Here is a 17,514-nt window from a genome sequence, read left to right on the forward strand (position 1 = left end):
CATATGGAAGTAGACTGCCAGCACAGCATCATCGAACGTGCAAAGAAGAAAGCAAAACCATTTACAATTTTTACTTGTAACGATTGGCTAAATTTTATTCGCAATTGTAAAAAGCCTCCATTTAATGTGTACTCCATGGCCCTAGAAGATTTTAAAAGTTTTAGTACATTGTACTCCTTATCAACAGCGCCATTTATATCTAGAAAGAAAAGCAATGATGGCCAAGAGTTTAAACTGTCCAACATTGTTTGGCTTCAGCTTCGGCGAGAAGTATTTGGAACTCTTTTTTATAAAACGTCATTTAATGACAATTTTTGTTCCATTAATTTTGTATAGAAATATTCGAAAACCGTCAAATATACCAAAAAGTACGATAATCTTGTAACTCTCCTTAAGTGGGTCCCTGAAGAATATCAGGATTATTTCAGAAACTTCCACCATACTGAAGAAGCATCAGATTTCCCTGATGATGAATGAGTTTATGAGTTAATATATTTTAAAATTTATTTTTTGTTGTAATAAGTTCATACATGTTATTAGCTGTGTTTGGTACACTTGCTATAAATACTCCTAGTGTAGCAAGTGTAGTGCAGTTGACAACTCTCAGTTTTCAACACATTTTCAAAGTGCATAAGTGTAACAATTTTAGGTGTTTGGTAAACCGTATTATTATGACAGTTATAGGTTATGTAATCTTTATTATTTCTGTAGGAAGTTGAATAATTTATTATTGATCAAAGATTCAAGATGAATAAATCAAAAAAGGAAATGTTGCCTGTAGTGACCCTATTAGAGTCTGACACCGAAAGTGAAGACAATGATATGATTTTTGAAGAATTGGACAGCGATGATGAAGAAAATGTATTTTTACTTTTAAGTAAAAAAGATAAAAGAACTTGCATCGATAAATACTTTGAGGATGTAGTTCCCAAATATTCTGATGTACAGTTTAAAAAGCATTTTAGAATATCTTGGGAGTTGTTTGAAAGTTTATCCAGTCGTTTTGAAGTAACAGAATTACAATATTTTATTTTATTTTAAATAAATCTAACTTTGACACTTTCAAAAAACTAAATACGTCTTAAAGGTTATGTCGACTTACACTACACTTCCTACACTTGCCGGCGAGTCGGTGTGAAAAGTGTCTGTACTTTTAAAACTCAATCGCTTACCAAACGCGGCGGCACTATCTACACTTGTTTGCACCAGTCTACCAAACACTATTTTTAAGAAAAAGTGTGCACTGGTGTACGTTAGTGCAATATACCAAACAAAGCTATTATTGTCCCAAATTATTGTTTTGTTGTAAGTCATTCAGAAATAATTTTTTGAAGCCAAAATGTAGTAAGTCCAATAAATTCGTAAAAATAAAAAGTTTTCATAAAATGTTTTGTTAATGAACAAAAACAGATTATTAGTATTAAATAACAATATTTTCGCGATTATGAGGTAAATTGTTTGTGAGCTGAGAATATGAAAATTATATTATTATTTCAAATTAAAAATAGTATATTTTTCGTTATTTCACAATTATGTTATTTTGGACTTAAGTCCCTTTAGCTCTAAGGTACAGACTTATTTATCTAGGGAAGGAAAGAAATTAGTATAGAGTATAGATAGTTGATTTGTGTAAGTTAAACTCTGTTTTTACCATGATTGATTGATGTTAATGTTAATTGTCATTTCAACTTCGAAAGAAAATTGTTACCAACACGATCCGCCAAAATAGCTGACGTTTAGTGATATTTTGTTTCACCAACTCAACGACATCTAGAAGGCATTTAGTTAGTAATAATCGCAAATTAAAACATTTATTCCTTGGTACTTAATATACTACAATAAAAAATCATTAAAGTCACTTCATTTAGCACAAAATACAAACTATACAATCCATAAAGTCCACCGTGTAAACTATGCCTGAACTGTCAAAACAAAGTCAACAAAGTTGTGATTTGTCAAATAAAATTTTGAGGTTAGTTCTTCAATTAAACGTTTTAAATAAGTGAAAAATTCAAATTAGCGTCAAAAAACCATCATGGAAGAACCCTCATTAAATTTGTTATCATCCCCGGATTTTAATCCGGAAAAGTACGTTAGAGAATTATCACAAAATTGTATTGGCGGTCAAGAACTGGCTCGTTTACGGAAAACAATCCAATCACTTTCAGAGGATACAAACGGCAGTTTAAAAAAGAACGTCTATGATAATTACATGCAATTTATCGATACAGCGAAAGAAATATCTCATTTAGAAAGCGAAATGTATCAACTTAACCATTTGTTAACAGAACAAAAGTCTTTATTGGGTGCTTTGTATAATACAGCAATTTTGGGGGATGATGCTTACATTGTTGTTGAAGCAGATCTTAGTAAAGATAATAATGAAGCAAAAAAAGAGGATTTAAGAAAGATTAAAATGATGGCTTTGAGAGAAAAAATAAGAAATTGTCCTGAGATATTAGATGATCCCAAAAAGATTTTATTGTATGAAGGATATTTAACTGAATTAGATTCTTTAGAGAACACCCCAATCCAAAGCGTTTATGGGGTATTATTTACTGATGGTTTATTGATTGCTATTTCAGATTTCTCAAATCGTGAAACTAGCAGTTTTAAATTTGATGTGTTTTATGATTTGGGAACCATTGCCATAGTTAATGTTAAAGATTTGGGGAATGTAAAACAAGCTTTTAAACTCTTAGCTTTCCCAGATACGCGAGTTTTTCAATGCAAATCAAGTATCATTAAAAAAGAATGGTTGGACAAGTTAGATCAAGCAAAAAAAGATAGATTAACACAAGATCAAACTAAAAAAGAACCCATCATTGATAAATCACCATCGAGATCATCCTCCATTGATGTTCCATATACAAATAATCCTTTTGAAGAACATGAAGAAGATATTTTTCATCATCCTGATTGGTTTATTGAGGTTTCTGATGATTTAGATGTTTCAGTTGCTCAAAGACATTTCGAGGAAGCACTTTCTTTACTTGACAAAGCAAAAGAATACATTTCTAAATACACTCCACCAAAAAATCAAGATGACCACATTTTCAATGATATCAGATTGAAAGTTGATCAAAGACAAACTAATTTGATTGATGTTTTGATGAAAGAATTGGAAGTAAATCCAGATAAATCACTTCAAGGTGGATTAAGAGCGGCAAGACGAGCTGTTCGTTTATTAAATCAACTTGATCGTAAAATGCAATCATGCGATTTGTTTCTAAAACTATGCAGTAGCATGTTGAAAATTCAATGTAAACAAGTAAAACGTGAAGGATCTACGTTTGTTTATACAAAAAATTTAACGAGTGTTGTTTTCACAAATTTGTGCCATATGACGGAGGAATTTTTAAGAGCTTTTTCCACTTCGTCGAGTTGTATTTCCGCTTATGTTGTTTGGGCAAGCAATGAAATTGCGCTTTTTACTAGCCATTTTATTAAACAAGCTTTCGTCCCCCAAACATCTTTAACAACTTTAGCTGATTGCATTATTCTTGTTCGTTCGCAATGTGATCGTTTATGTAAATATGGAATCGATTTGTGTTATCAAATCGATGGATCTTTAAGGGACCACTTAAACCAAGCTTTAAAAGATACTAGAAATAAATTAATTGACTTAATTAAAGTACGATGTTCGGAAGATAAGTGGACCCCAATGAATTTAAAGTCCAGAAATCATTTGTCGCGGTATCTTCAGGAATTTAAAGATGTTGGCTTGGAAGTTAATAATTATGTAACTGGGGATTATTGGTTGCAGTTAACGGCGAATACGATGTCTTTTACGAAAGTGTTTTTAACTTTAGTAGAGGATTGTATGAGATTGCAAGCGCCGGATTTGTTGTACAGAATTGAAAGTACTTTGTATTCTGTTTTTGAAGCTCAATTGAAACACATCGAGGTTACTTTAAGGAACGAAAAACGTAATGAGGTAAAAAAATATTATAATTATTTTTGATGACACTCATTTTAACATGAAATACACCACTCATTAACCTTTCGTTACTCACACGCGGACTCATAAAAATAGTTTATTGTATGACAATAAAACCCTTCGGGGTAAACGTTTATAGTTCTATGTACCTGGTACACTATTTAGGACATTTAGCCAATATTTCAGCCGTTTTTGTAATCTTCTTTACTTTGTATTTTAAATTGCGGTGTCCCGCACCAAAATATTTTATGGTATGACAATAAAACCCTTCGGAGTAAACGTTTATAGTTCTATGTACCTGGAGTACACACTATTTAGGAGATTTATCCAATATTTAAGTCGTTTTTATACCCTTCATTACTTTGTATTTTAAACTGCGGAGTCGGTCAGTCCGCTATAAGCGATGGTGCTGTGAAGTTCAAAAGTGTAATAAGCAATGGCTACATACGAAAAAGAACAAGAAGGATTGAGCCGACTTATGGACGTGTGTTTTTGCAAGAGATGGAAGAGGAAGAAGACGATGAAAATTTAGAAGACTGCGAAGAAGATGACGAAGTAGCGGAAAATCTAGCCGACAAAGAGGAGGCGGAAAATTCTTCTAGTGAACAGGACGTATCGGATGCAGAACAAGAACCATAACAGGTCCATATTTACACGTCGAAATGTAAGAACGCGTGCCGAGAATATAATAAAACATTTGCCGGGTCCAAAAGCTTCGCTAAAAGGTACCAAGAATTATTTAGAAATTTGGAAGTATTTTTTCAACATAGACATAATAAACATCATTACGATTTGCACCAACAAATACATTCAAAAACACCAAGAAAACTATAGTAGAGAAATGGATACGAAACTGACTAGTTTGTCGGAAATAAAAGGACTCCTTTATTTGGGTGGAGTGTTGAAATCCAATCGACTACACGCTGCGGATTTATGGAGCACAAACGGAACAGGTATAGAATTACTTCGGTTAGTTATGACGCGAACTAGATTTCAATTTTTGCTACAAAGTTTACGTTTTGACGGTTTGGAGACGCGGAATGAAACAAAATCAATCGACAAATTAGCTCCTGTGAGAGATATATTTGAAATATTTGTTCAAAATTCCAGAAATGCATATACTCCATTTGAGTATGTAACAGTCGACGAAAAAATAGAGGGATTTAGGGGAAGATGTCCCTTTAGACAATACATTTCAAGCAAGCTAAATAAATATGGAATTAAGATATTTGCTTTGGCAGATGCAAAGACATACTTTGCTTGCAACTTAGAAGTGTACGTAGGCGTTCAACCAACAGGGCGATATTCATGTAGTAATTCTTCTCAAGCTGTAGTAGAAAGACTATGCGAACCACTAAAAGGTTCAAATAGAAATGTGACAGCCGTTAATTGATTTACGTCGTTAGTTCTAATCAATACTCTAAGAACTAATTTCAAATTGACCTATTTGGGGACTGTCAGAAAAAACAAACGTGACGACCAATTGGATCCACCATGTACGGTTTTCAGAAAAACATTACCTTAGTTTCATATATTCCTAAAAGAAACAAGAATGTTCTATTGTTATCAAGTTTACATCATGATGACAAAATTGATGAAGAAACTGGAAAACCTGACATGATAATGGATTACAATCGCACAAAAGGTGGAGTAGATACATTGGACAAGTTATGTGCTGCATACAACTGTGCAAGAAATACTCAAAGGTAGCTAAATGCTGTTTCTTTAGGCCTTGCTAAATGTAGCTGGAATGAATGCGCAAGTTATTTACTTATTGAATAACACAGAAATAATACGGTTTCGTTGAAGAGAATTTCTTCAAATTTTATTAGCTGCGTTGGTGGAAGACTCCCTCCGCTAACGTCTGCAACAATGTAATATACCAAGAGCGATCAAATTCAGAATACGATAAATTCTTAAGCTCGATATAAGAACGAAACAACAACCGCAAACATCATCGAATGTAAGAGGATTTTTGCAATCGTGTAAAAAATCGCCCAACAAGATTTTCTTGTAAAAGATGTTTTCGATTCATTTGTGGTGAGCATTCTATTTTAGTATGTTCCGAATGTTTCGAAGAAATATAATCGCATTTTTGTAGTTACATGTAAATAAATTATTGTACAAAGTTATTGATTTTCATTTTAGAATAAAGCATCTAATATGTATATCTATTAGTTATGGAATTTATATACAATCATTCACACTCAAAATTTCTATTCTTTAGATCTGAAATATATAATTTTTGACACATAATTACATTAAAAGACGTTTAGTTGTTTGTAAAGAAGTTTCTGATTCAATAGCATCACTTCAGATCTAATAATTATGGTGCGGACTCATAGTCCGCTGTGAGTAACAGATCACAGGATTCAAAGGTGAGTAACGAAAGGTTAAGAATTAGACTACAACTTTGAAACTTCGGTAAAATAATGTTTTATTATCAACTGAGAAACGATGAAAGTTTAGTTGGAAAAAAACAAAACAAAAATGAACATTTTTCAAGAAAAAGCTATGCAGTGGTCGATGTCCTCCTAGGGTATCTCGTTCCATGCAACCTCTAGATAGTGTCGAAGTTCATCCAGATTCTCAGGAGACCTGGGTACTTGTCTTAGTCGCCGACCCATCATATCCCAGACATGTTCAATCGGCGACAAGTTCGGTGACCTTGCAGGCCAGGGCAAAATCTGCAATCCAACCTGCTCCAGGAACCTTCTTGTAACCACAGCAGTATGGGGTCTTACATTATCCTGTTGGAAAGTGGCATTCTGCAACGTCTGCATGAAAGGTACTAACACCGGTTCCAGAACGTTGTCGATGTAACGACGTACGTTTAATGTGCCTGGAATGAACGTAAGGGGTGACCTTCGTCCAGCACATATCGCCACCCAAACCATAGCCCTAGGTGTTAAGGCTGTGTGTCGTCTTTGAACGAACTTCAAATTCCGTCTTTCTCCTCGATGTCGCCGCTCCCTTCTACGACCATCATTCACTTATAAACAAAACCTTGATTCATCGCTGAAGACGATGTCATTCCATTAAAACCATGCAAGTCTGGCTGCTCTATGGGGAGGTGTTAATGGAAGCCGAAGGTAAGGACGGTATAAATGAAGCCCAAAGGAAGACATTCTTCTGTAAGCAGTTGCCATCGACAAGTGTCGGTTCAAAGCTCTCGTCCAATCCACAGCAATCGACCTTGTTTGAAATCGATCCCTGGTAGCCATCCGCCTAAGGCGTCGGTCTTCACGTATGTTGCTTCTTCGGGCGGGTCTTCCACCAGGACGGTGCCCCTGAATACCTTCTTCGGAACATAAACACCATATCCGAGCACCTGTAGTGTGGTCCAGATTCAGCCTTCTCCCAATCTCTCGGAATGAGAGACCCGCCTCTTTCATACCGATAATTCGGCCCCTATCAAAGTCATTGATATGGGCAAAATTTCGACGACGTCGCATTGGTGGCATTACAAGGCATCTATTTGACAGTTTGGCAATCAAATAAACTGACATTTTGTGGGCAGAAATTCATTAATTGCTAGGAAGAAATTATTGAAAGTTGGAGATAACAATGGTACAGGAAACATAACAGTTGAGTTTTTTCGGCGGAAGTTTTCATCGTTTCTTAGTTGATAATAAAGCATTATTATTTTACCGAAGTTTTAAAATTGCAGTTTACATTTTAGTGGGTGGTGGATTTCATATGAAAGTGAGCATATTTTAGTGTGAATTAATTTGGTTAGTTTATTTTATTTTATCGTTTTAATAACAAAATTGATTAATTTGTGAGTATTGGGTTTATTATCTTTAATATAGTGTTTAATCAGGTTGTGTAATTTTTATTGGTAAATATCAAATCTCATGAGTGTTATGCAACAAAGTTATTATAAAATGTATATAAATTATTAAGTTTAAACGGAATCCACCGAAAAATCGAAGCACCCACCTCTCCATATTTAGAAAACCGTCCATAATTTTATAGCAAAGGTTTCAACTATGCCCTAACCCCCAAGACTATTCCGGTCGAAGAAACCATTGCCAACGTCGACCACAATGGACAAACAAAAAGCCGAAATTCTGAGAATGGACATCTCCAGGATCCTACGTTTAGCCAAACCAACCAAGCCCAACTTGGTTCTAAGTGAACTCCAGGCCCTAAAACGACTTTCAAATATCCGTGATATCTGTGATCCCGACAGACGACAGGTCTACTTCAGGGTTGCACTCATTCACACGCCTTGCTTTATCTCTCAATACCTTACGGGGGAAGCCATTGTCCTATCCCCATTTCCTAACCAAAGAACTAAGAACCTAAGACCATTCATGAGTTTTGATGAGCACGAAGAAAGTAGTCTTGCCAGGCGACCCAACTAGCAATTGGTGCTACTCGGATCCAGGCTACTGGAAGAAATATATGAAAGCCACTGAACATGGGTATCTGGAATTCTCAGGTGCTGATTACTCATCAAATCATCTCCAGAAACGCCGTCAGAATTAGAGTGAATAAAAACTAGCACAGGTAATAAGAGAACATAAAGTCATCAGATCATAGGATAATGCTTATAAAGTTGCAGGCCTATCCGATTAACCTCAATATAATACAAGTTTACTTCCCCACAACTAACGTAAGAGATGAAGATGTGGACGAAGTATATTCCCAAATGGATCAACTACTACATACTTTCTCTAATAAAGACATCACGATGATAATTGCCGATTTCAACGCCAAAATAGGAACTCCAACGCTCAAGGAGCAATTGGCATGTTTGGTTTGGGTGACAGAAACGCTTACTGCAGTTCTGCATAGAAAACGAGTTCTCCATCACAGACACGTTGTTGCTTTCTTCCTTTTCTTTCTTACATCTTTTGACTTACCTACTCTTTCGTCATTACATTTTTGCAATAATAGTGATTCATTTCGATACAACTGTTTGTCTCGATAATCAAGTAACGACTAATGTACCTACTGCACTGTACTACACTTTTCAAAACATATCGGAATATAAAAACCATAAATTAACTTTTAACTTGCATTTATTTATATGTAGTCGTAATAGTTTCGGGTTACCCTATTATCAGCGACAAAGTCAATGAAGCTATAAGAAGTGTAGACTGGAAATCAAGTAAAAGTAAAGTATTTTCTTATCTGATGTATGAACAAAATGAAGATGAAAATTAAAACACAAATGGCGTCGTTAAAAAGTGTGGAATTTTATAAAATTAGAAAAACAATTAAAATCTTTAAGATCGTATTAAAGATGTGTTGGTGGGATGAGATGAGGCGAGACTGAAGAGAACAAGTTAAAATTCCAATATCGGAATACACCATATTGTAAGACTGACAAATCTTAGGTCAAGGAAAGATAGAAAATTGAGTGCGGGCAACTAATCTCAACAAATAATAACAAAGATAACCAACAATAAAGAATATAGCACACAGAAATGGGGATCTCAGTAATGAGAGAGGAAGTAAGTGCTGTACCCAGCAAATCACCAGGAGAAGATAACGTCGTGGCTGAAATGATAACAGCACTAGGAGACTCGGGTATCGATGTTATGCACAGAATATGTCAATTGATTTGGGATCAGGGTGGATGGCACGAGGACTGTACTAAATCGATATCTGTGCCACACCACAAAAAAGGTTCCAGAGAGGTATGTGACAATTTTCGAATAGGTGCCCTCATCTCAGAACACCTAAAGTCCTACATATTCTCATAACTATCTCCAGAGCATGCGGGCTTTGTGCCAAATATTGAGCATAAGGCAAAACATTAGGGAATTTAACACGACTACTTATTTATGCTTTATAAATAACACAAAGCCCTTCGATTGCGTTCAATGACACAATCTGGATGAAATGGGCAATGTGTCTCTATGAGAATAACACAGCATACGTAAGAGTTGAGAACGATCTGATTGATCTATTCCAGGTGGAAAAGGGTGTAAGGCAAAGGGTGCATACTCAGTCCCTTCAACATCTATGGCGAGTGGACCTTGATGTAAACCTTGGAAGACTGCAATGGAGGAATATCAATGAGTGGCGTAAAAATTAATAACCTCTGGTACGTGGATGATACCGCCCTGATTGAGCGACCGTTTCGGGCCAATTGAGCAATGCATGAGTGAAATCGGTTTAACCGTGAACAAAAAGAAAACTAAAATTATGATGATTGACTGAGCAAACAATAACAGACCTGAAATATGGAAGATATGGGTAGTATTGACACAGTCAATACTTTCATCTACCTTGGCTCAGCATAGGTCATCTAGGTTGAGCTAATCTACCTAACATACATATTGAGAAGTCATGCAACCTCTTTAACAACGAATGAGGCTGGTAAGGAGCCTGGTCTTCTCTATCTTTGCGACTAAGAAGATTTTTCAAAAGCATTTCAACGCCTATGTTCATTTCCGTTGTTGGTTTCTTCCTTTTCTTTCTTACATCTTTTTATTTATTCTTTCGTCATTGCATTTTTGTAATATTTTTGCAATAATAGCCATTAATTTCAATACGTTTGGCACGATGATCAAGTAACGACCAATGTACTGCACTGTACTACACTTTTCAAAACATATCCTCGTTACCTGTACCTTCAAACTGGTTATGCTATTTAATTAATTACTCTACTACGTCCCATAGTAACTCATCTTTTTTGAGATAAATTTTATAAAATTGACTTTTATCAAATAAATGATTTACACCACTGTGTGCTGTGAAATTGATTAATTTCATTCGATGCAGAAATGTGTCTTTGAATGTGACAAAACGGTTAATTATTGTTGCATATTTTCTTCTAATTGAAAAACTGTTTTATGGTGGTTTTCAATCAATTATTTTCACAACTTTCAAGTTTGGCATGTATATGTCGAAAATTCTTCTCATTTGTCTTGACAGTTCCACACTTATAACCTTGGCTTGAATAATGAAAAATATCAAAAAAATACACTTAATACTGATCATGAATAATAAAAGTAATAAAACTATTGTTATAAATAATATAATAAACAATATTTTATGTATGAATTAGTTTTAAATGTTTTAATTTTTTTAGCAACGACAATTTATAATAAAAAATGCCAATTTTCTCCTGACGACCGTTTTAAAGTTGGCTCAAGATAAATTCAAAGCGGTTAACAAAATGGAATCGGAGAAATTATCGAAATTAAAGATGGAAAATTCTGCTTTAATTAAAGGAGTTACTCCTACTACTAGAAGTATTCCAAAATACAACAACGAAGAATTTGTTTAAAATATCATAATTTAAAGTAACTATAACAAGGAAAAGACGTTTATAGGAATTCTAAAAAACAATAAAATCTTAATTAAAAATTTATATTTATAAAATTATGTTAATTATTATAATCAATTATAATTAAAATATATTTATATCATTTCAAAAAATTTTTTAACTCAATAACTTAATTAATCACTGTTATCACTATCCGAATAAGCAGCTAACAATAAAAGACTATTTGTTCCATTTTTAGGTACACTCTCTTTTTCAATTTTTAAATTACTTACATCATTAGATTCTTTTAATTCTAATTTTTTTGAATTACTTTTATCATCAACCACTTCATTATTAATTGGTTTAGAAATAGTGGCAACTGGAGCTTTTACATCTTTAGCTTTAGGCTTAACCAATCCACTAATAAACTTTTTTGAACTTAAAATACCTACTTTTCTATCCCAATCATTATTACTTTTTATTTTATCTGATTTTTGTACTAAACTTTTTGATGAAGATGCCGATGAGCTATTTGACGAATTAGTTTGAGTTTGATCAAAAGGAACTTCATCTTCAATGATTTCTTCTTCAACAACAAATTTTCTTTTACTTTGGAAATTAACAGTTCTAAAACAATTTGGTTAATAAACATAATTTAATTAAACTCAATAAAACTAACTTAATGTAATCTTCATCTAATTGTTTTAATTTTTCTTCTCGTTCCCTTTCAGTTAATTTGGAATCATACACAGATAACATCGAGTCATAATCAACAGCTTCTTGTCGTCTGTTTAAGTCTTTTAATTCTTCCAAAGATTCCAAAAGTTCAATTTCATTTTTACTTTGTTTAGTTCTGTTTTCTAATAATTTCATTGGATTATTAGCTTCTTCTTCTTTTAATTCTTCCTCTTCTCTAAGAGCTTGTTCTTCAGCCAATTTCAAAGCCATAAAATTTCTAGTGGCACCTGCTTCAATTTCGTAATCTGTGCTTCGGGGATCAGTTTTAAATGAAATTTCTTGTAAACACCTTGTACACTATAATTAATAATGATTGTTAATTGGAGAATGTAATAATAGGTAAAAATTACCTTTATATAAAACCGATAAATTCTAATACCCAAATAATCCTCATTTTCAACATCTTCTTTTCGTGCATTAAATTTTTTTCCTTTATAAATATACTCACCACAAGTGGCACAACGCATGTTAAATGGAGCCATTAAACGTACTGTATATTGGCGGTTCTTAGGTAATTTCATGCGAGGGATTTTCGAAGGATCGAAATCCGGAGGATAGTATTTCTAAAAAATTATATTTTTTATTATATATTTTTTCTTATTACATAATTTTTTAGATACTTACGTTTAATACTTTACGTTCTGACATTTTTCTTAATTAATATTTGGTTCAGTTATGAAAGAATTAGTAAAAAAGAACGTTGCTTTTCGTTTTTGAGGTTAAATTATTGTTGACAGAACTGACATATTAAATATATTTGCTATGTCATTTGATAGATGGCGCTGAACTGCTTATTATTTTTCTTTTCTTCTTTGCACATCATGAGGAACCTGGAGGAACCGTAAGGATAATAAAATACGAAATCTTCGAATCCCAAAATGGTTTTAAAGTAATTCTTCAACAACAGTATTTGGAACGTAGGACTAGATGTATATAGGCATAGATGCATGATGCACATTTCTAAAATTCTGACAACAATAAGGAAAGGATGTAAGATCATTCCCAAATATGTTGGTAAGATTAACATTAGATTTAATAGACGCGTGTGCTGCTTGTTAGGGTCGAGATAAGCACAACGCCAACTCTGGATATTCTGCTAGACCTCTCTCCTTTGCATTTTCATATAGAGAAAGTGGCTAGAACTACCATTTAGTAAGGTGAACAACTATTTTCTGTTCAAAAAGGGTACACTTTGCAAGTATTTCATAGGTGAAAAAAAAAGAAGAAAAAACGATAAAAACGTTATTTTCTTTTAAAAACATATTTTTCTTTGGAGTGGATTTTCTTTGCTAAATGAGGATGTTGGTCTAATAATGTAGCCACATCCGAACAACTTTCATTTTGCATATTAAATTTGACTGTTAAGACGGCAGATAATGTTTTTACAGAAAGTTATATCGCAAAACGGCCTATGGAATTCGATAGATAATCGTTTATACCCGTTTGTACCACTTTCGATTTCGTTTGTACCTCAACCGGTTCCAAAATACAGTGCTTTTTTGATTTTTCAGTATACCGCTGAAAGTGTGTATCTCCGTTATTAATTTAGATATCGCAAAAGGGTCGATGTGGTTCGAGAGTGAATCATTTTGGTGAAAGTTGTGTTCGGTGAAGAACATGGCAGTACAATTTTTTCACACAATCAAGCCGCTCACCAGACCCTGCAGGCCGTGAAAACGTTGTCGGCTCTGGTTAATGACTGAAAAGAACTTTAAACACACTGAGTTCTAACAACAGAGTTAAAATGTTTGTGGACCAGTTCTCCTGGAACGAGTCACGTTAAGTTGTTTATTAACATCGCCACTGTCAAACCCGGAAATATTTTAGGACTTGCTCGTAGCAACATTAAAGTTCTAATGGGTGTCTTTATTGGGCACTGCCGATTAAAGACACACCTCAACTTGTTGGGCCTAGCCGACGATGTTGAATGCCGACTATTTACGGAGGAAGAGGAGACGGTTGAGCATGTTTTATGCCACTGTAAATCGTATCAGATTTTCGATTTTTGAGCGATTTTTCACCGAGCAAGGTATTAATATTCGTTAATAGCATTGGACTGCACAGTGAAATTTGATAATGTTATCTATTGGTGTTCAATAGATCTTTGAGGTCGCGGTGCAAGGTTGGTTGGTCCGTCTACCCGATATATAATTTATGTAATGTAATGTAGGGTTGAGAAGCTCCAACCCAACCCAACCCATCATACAAAAGCTTAATGTAAAAATTAGAGTAATTTTGAAAATTTCTTTGTAAACAAAGAAATTCTTTTTTCAAATGTATTAAACAAGGTGAATTATAAGTATTATGTTGAATAATTTAAGTGAAATATGAAAATTTGGTACGTTAAGGGATGAACTAATAAAATATGTTTTTATTAGTGGTTAGAGATAAAGGAATAAAAGAAAATTTGTTAAAAACAGAAAACTTGACTATAGAAAATGTATTACCTACAGATTTGCAGGATCAAGAAAATTTCTAAAAAACATAATGAGAAGCGATTATCCAAGTTGGTAAACCTACAACATTTTTTTCATAAGCTTTAAATGACACCCAACAATGATATGGTCAAAATAAAAAGTTGCTAGCTGTAGTGTTTGAATGTGAAAGCTTTAGACAATATGTTCTAGGTGGATATCGCCATTTAGACAGACCAAAAACTCGATTCTACGATTTTTCACAGCGCATGCAATCGAATTGTGTATAAGTTTAAACTAAACGCTTTACTATTGGTGTCTGGTATACAATTTTAGTACTGTTAAGCGGCATATTACTCTATAATTTTTGGACTCTGTGGTATCTGATATCAACTTTTTTTTGTACAAGGTGTCCAAATTTCGATGGGTTTGCAGGATATCTCAGTTATTATGAAAGATAGAAAGTTGCGGCTTTCGCGAACCTGAGCTACTTTTTTGTGAAACTTACAATGGCGCAAACCAAATTTTCATAGCTCTCTTCGTGTTTGATATTCAGGGAGTGTTTCAAAATTTACGATTTTCAGACACCTCCTGTATCTCGGCTATCCGTAAACGTAAGAACGAGTTCTAATAGATTTTTTCACGTAGAATCCAATGGTGTACGTCAAATTTTTCTAGTCATCACGGTTTTTGAGTTATAAAGAGCTGAGTATTTTAGAAGTTGAGTATTCAGTATTTGAGTTGTGTTTATAACTCAAAAACCGTGATGACTAGAAAAATTCTACGTGCACTATTGGATTTTTACTTTCTTACTAAGTTTCCGGATAGCCAAGATACAGGAGGTGTCTGAAAATTGTAAATTTCAAACACTCCCTGTATATCAAAAACGAAGAGGGCTATGAAAATTTGGTCTGCGCCATTGTAACTTTCACAAAAAAGTAGCTCAGGTTCGCGAAAGCCGCAACTTTCTATTTTTCATAATAACTGAGATACCCTGCAAACCCATCGAAATTTGGACACCCTGTACATACATGAAACTATTCTGTATGACATCCTATTCTGGGTGTTATTGTCCCAAAATTCAGATCATTTCTGTGCGTGCCAAATTTTTGTTAGCCAGGTGGTAACTGTTGTTCCTCCCTTCTTGAGCGTTCATTCTGTCTTCCCCCGGTTATTTGCCGTTATTGATTTTTTAGGTACTCTTTTTCTATATTTTCCAGTGTCTGCATAATGTTCTCTCCAGGTATCTAGGACTCCTTGTGTTGTTTCCAAACTTATTCTTTAATTTTTAAAATTTTTGATTTTCTGGGACGGAGTATTTTTGAGTCATTTTACCGTATTCCAGAATTCCTTCAGGTTGCTGTTGTATAATAGTTTTCTTGTGTTTTCTTCCAAATTCCTCACAATACTCTTCCTTTTTGCTTCGTTTCTTCTTTCAATGATGTGTGTTCTGTTTTGTACATATTTTTTCTAGGTTTCTTTCTTTTCTTTCACCTTTCTTTTTACGGCTTTGTTACACCATTTGGTTCATTTCGTATTAGCTTCCTGTCATACTATTTTGATGTCGCATGTTTCCTCCACCACTTCCAAGATTTTAAATCGTTTCTATCTTTCCTCCAAAGACCGTAGATTTTGATCGTATGTTTCCTCATATCCATATTATTTAGAAGTTACGATTTTATCCTCGTGTGGACGCCTATTATCTTTTTTTTGGCGTTTGGATATTTGTGTCAGTTATTAGTAGTGTATGTTTGGTACTAAGTTTGGTTCTGCATATGTCGTTTTGTTTTCTCTCTTCATTGTCGTTCACCTCTCTCTGTATTTCATGTGATTCCAATGTTGCATGTGCCTGTTCTCTGTCCTGTGCTATATGAGCACTCCAGAGTCCTAATATTAATATATGTCTATTTCTATCTTGTAACTTCTCTATTCCTCGTTGTACCTCCTCGTAGAACATATCATTATCTCGCCTGTTTGCATTCTCTGTAGGTGCATATACCTATATTAGTCCTTTCTTTTCCAGTTGTAGTTCTAGTGTTATGATTATTAAGTTTATGAGTTCCCAATCTGTCTCCATTGTTTCTAGTGTAGTTTATGTGTAAATGTTGGTGCATAGACTTGTTAATGAATAATTGTTAAAATTCAATAATTCAGTAATTTTAATCTTCATTTGCAAGATGAATGTATTTAATGTAATATTTATATTTTTTATATTTATCAGAATTATGGGAGACCACGTTTCGTAAATATATAATATTTTTCCGTCCGTTTTCATAACGACAAACATTTTTTGTTATTAATCTAGTGATGTTGACATCTTTCGACTATTAAATTTTTCATAAAAAAAATCTTCATGGACATGTTTAGGTAATATCAACCAGAGTTTTTACATCAAAATTGTGGTCGTGCAGTGAATACAATACCCTTTTTACAAAAATCATCTACAGAATGTCGGTATTAACCAGAAGAATTTGCGAGGCGATTCGAAAAGGGAGCCCTATAAGCAGTCAATATTCATTAGAAAATTTGTTGAACGATGAGAACATTCCGAAAACAATCGCCAGATTACGTGGTTTGAAGCCGGTGAGATTACAAACTCAAGAGCCGGTTAAAAAAGCTGGCATTCTAATTCCCGTTTGCGTAATTGAGGGGAAAGTGTCATTATTATACATAAGACGTCCATGTCGTTTAACGTCGTTCAAAGAAGTAGTAAATTTCCCCGGTACCGCTCAGAAACCCGAACATAGGAATTTACTCGAGGCGACGCTCATAGAAACCCAACGTCTTGTTGGTTTAAAGCCGCCTAATATAACAATCTGGGGTACGGGTAACTTGATCGTCGCCAGACGTGAATTTTCCTATTTACCGATTGTTGGACAAATCGATCAGAATATCGATTTCCGTGCCCTGAAAATCCACGACGACGTTCACGACCTCTTCACGATCCCGGTGGAGGATCTGTGTACTTCGAAGCAAAACGGCTACACTCAATTCAGAGACGGCTTCGCATCGCCGGTGTTCCTGGGAGGTGAAAAGAGAATCTGGGGATTAACAGCACTACTTACCAATATGTTTTTGAAGTCGTTGGTGCACAATCCGGCCTACACCCATAAGATCAAAACTGTACCAGAAGTAAGAAGACTACAGAACAAATACGCTTACGTTGACCGATAAATAATGACGTCAAATTGATG

At 34.3% G+C, this 17,514-nt stretch overlaps 3 protein-coding genes and 1 long non-coding RNA gene across 4 annotated transcripts; 3 read left to right on the forward strand and 1 right to left on the reverse strand.

Annotated features, from left to right (window-relative positions):
* The first annotated feature begins 1,800 nt into the window (after nucleotides 1-1,800).
* Nucleotides 1,801-11,331, forward strand: LOC111416765 (exocyst 84). The gene is made up of 2 exons (XM_023048860.2): nucleotides 1,801-3,937; nucleotides 10,992-11,331. The coding sequence occupies exons 1-2, from the start codon at nucleotides 2,036-2,038 to the stop codon at nucleotides 11,187-11,189; spliced, it is 2,100 nt and encodes a 699-aa protein (XP_022904628.1). The 5' UTR covers nucleotides 1,801-2,035; the 3' UTR covers nucleotides 11,190-11,331.
* LOC111416766 (uncharacterized) lies at nucleotides 3,944-8,963 on the forward strand. Its single transcript, XR_002706597.2, has 2 exons — nucleotides 3,944-8,455; nucleotides 8,505-8,963. It is a non-coding gene; the product is annotated as an uncharacterized lncRNA (long non-coding RNA).
* On the reverse strand, nucleotides 11,257-12,806 carry LOC111416751 (splicing factor YJU2). The gene is made up of 4 exons (XM_023048844.2): nucleotides 12,531-12,806; nucleotides 12,257-12,469; nucleotides 11,848-12,203; nucleotides 11,257-11,795 (listed from the first exon to the last, which is right to left on the reverse strand). Exons 1-4 carry the CDS (start codon nucleotides 12,552-12,554, stop codon nucleotides 11,363-11,365), a joined length of 1,026 nt encoding a protein of 341 aa, XP_022904612.1. The 5' UTR covers nucleotides 12,555-12,806; the 3' UTR covers nucleotides 11,257-11,362.
* A 3,962-nt stretch (nucleotides 12,807-16,768) lies between these two features.
* LOC111416785 (mitochondrial coenzyme A diphosphatase NUDT8-like) lies at nucleotides 16,769-17,494 on the forward strand. Its single transcript, XM_023048890.2, has one exon. It carries the CDS (start codon nucleotides 16,769-16,771, stop codon nucleotides 17,492-17,494), a length of 726 nt encoding a protein of 241 aa, XP_022904658.1.
* Nucleotides 17,495-17,514: the final 20 nt, after the last annotated feature.

The sequence above is a fragment of the Onthophagus taurus genome, chromosome 7, assembly GCF_036711975.1.
Source record: "Onthophagus taurus isolate NC chromosome 7, IU_Otau_3.0, whole genome shotgun sequence".
Lineage (NCBI taxonomy): Eukaryota > Metazoa > Arthropoda > Insecta > Coleoptera > Scarabaeidae > Onthophagus > Onthophagus taurus.

Bases quoted from the DNA above. Each gene is read 5' to 3' on its own strand.
- LOC111416765 (XM_023048860.2), top strand. From the start codon at position 2,036: ATGGAAGAACCCTCATTAAATTTGTTATCATCCCCGGATTTTAATCCG. The intron at 3,938-10,991 runs GTAAAAAAATAT...TAATTTTTTTAG, and splicing joins GGAACGAAAAACGTAATGAG to CAACGACAATTTATAATAAA.
- LOC111416751 (XM_023048844.2), bottom strand. From the start codon at position 12,554: ATGTCAGAACGTAAAGTATTAAAC. The intron at 12,470-12,530 runs GTAAGTATCTAA...ATAATTTTTTAG, and splicing joins CAGAACGTAAAGTATTAAAC to AAATACTATCCTCCGGATTT. The intron at 11,796-11,847 runs GTTAGTTTTATT...AAATTGTTTTAG, and splicing joins TTAGATGAAGATTACATTAA to AACTGTTAATTTCCAAAGTA.
- LOC111416785 (XM_023048890.2), top strand. From the start codon at position 16,769: ATGTCGGTATTAACCAGAAGAATTTGCGAGGCGATTCGAAAAGGGAGC.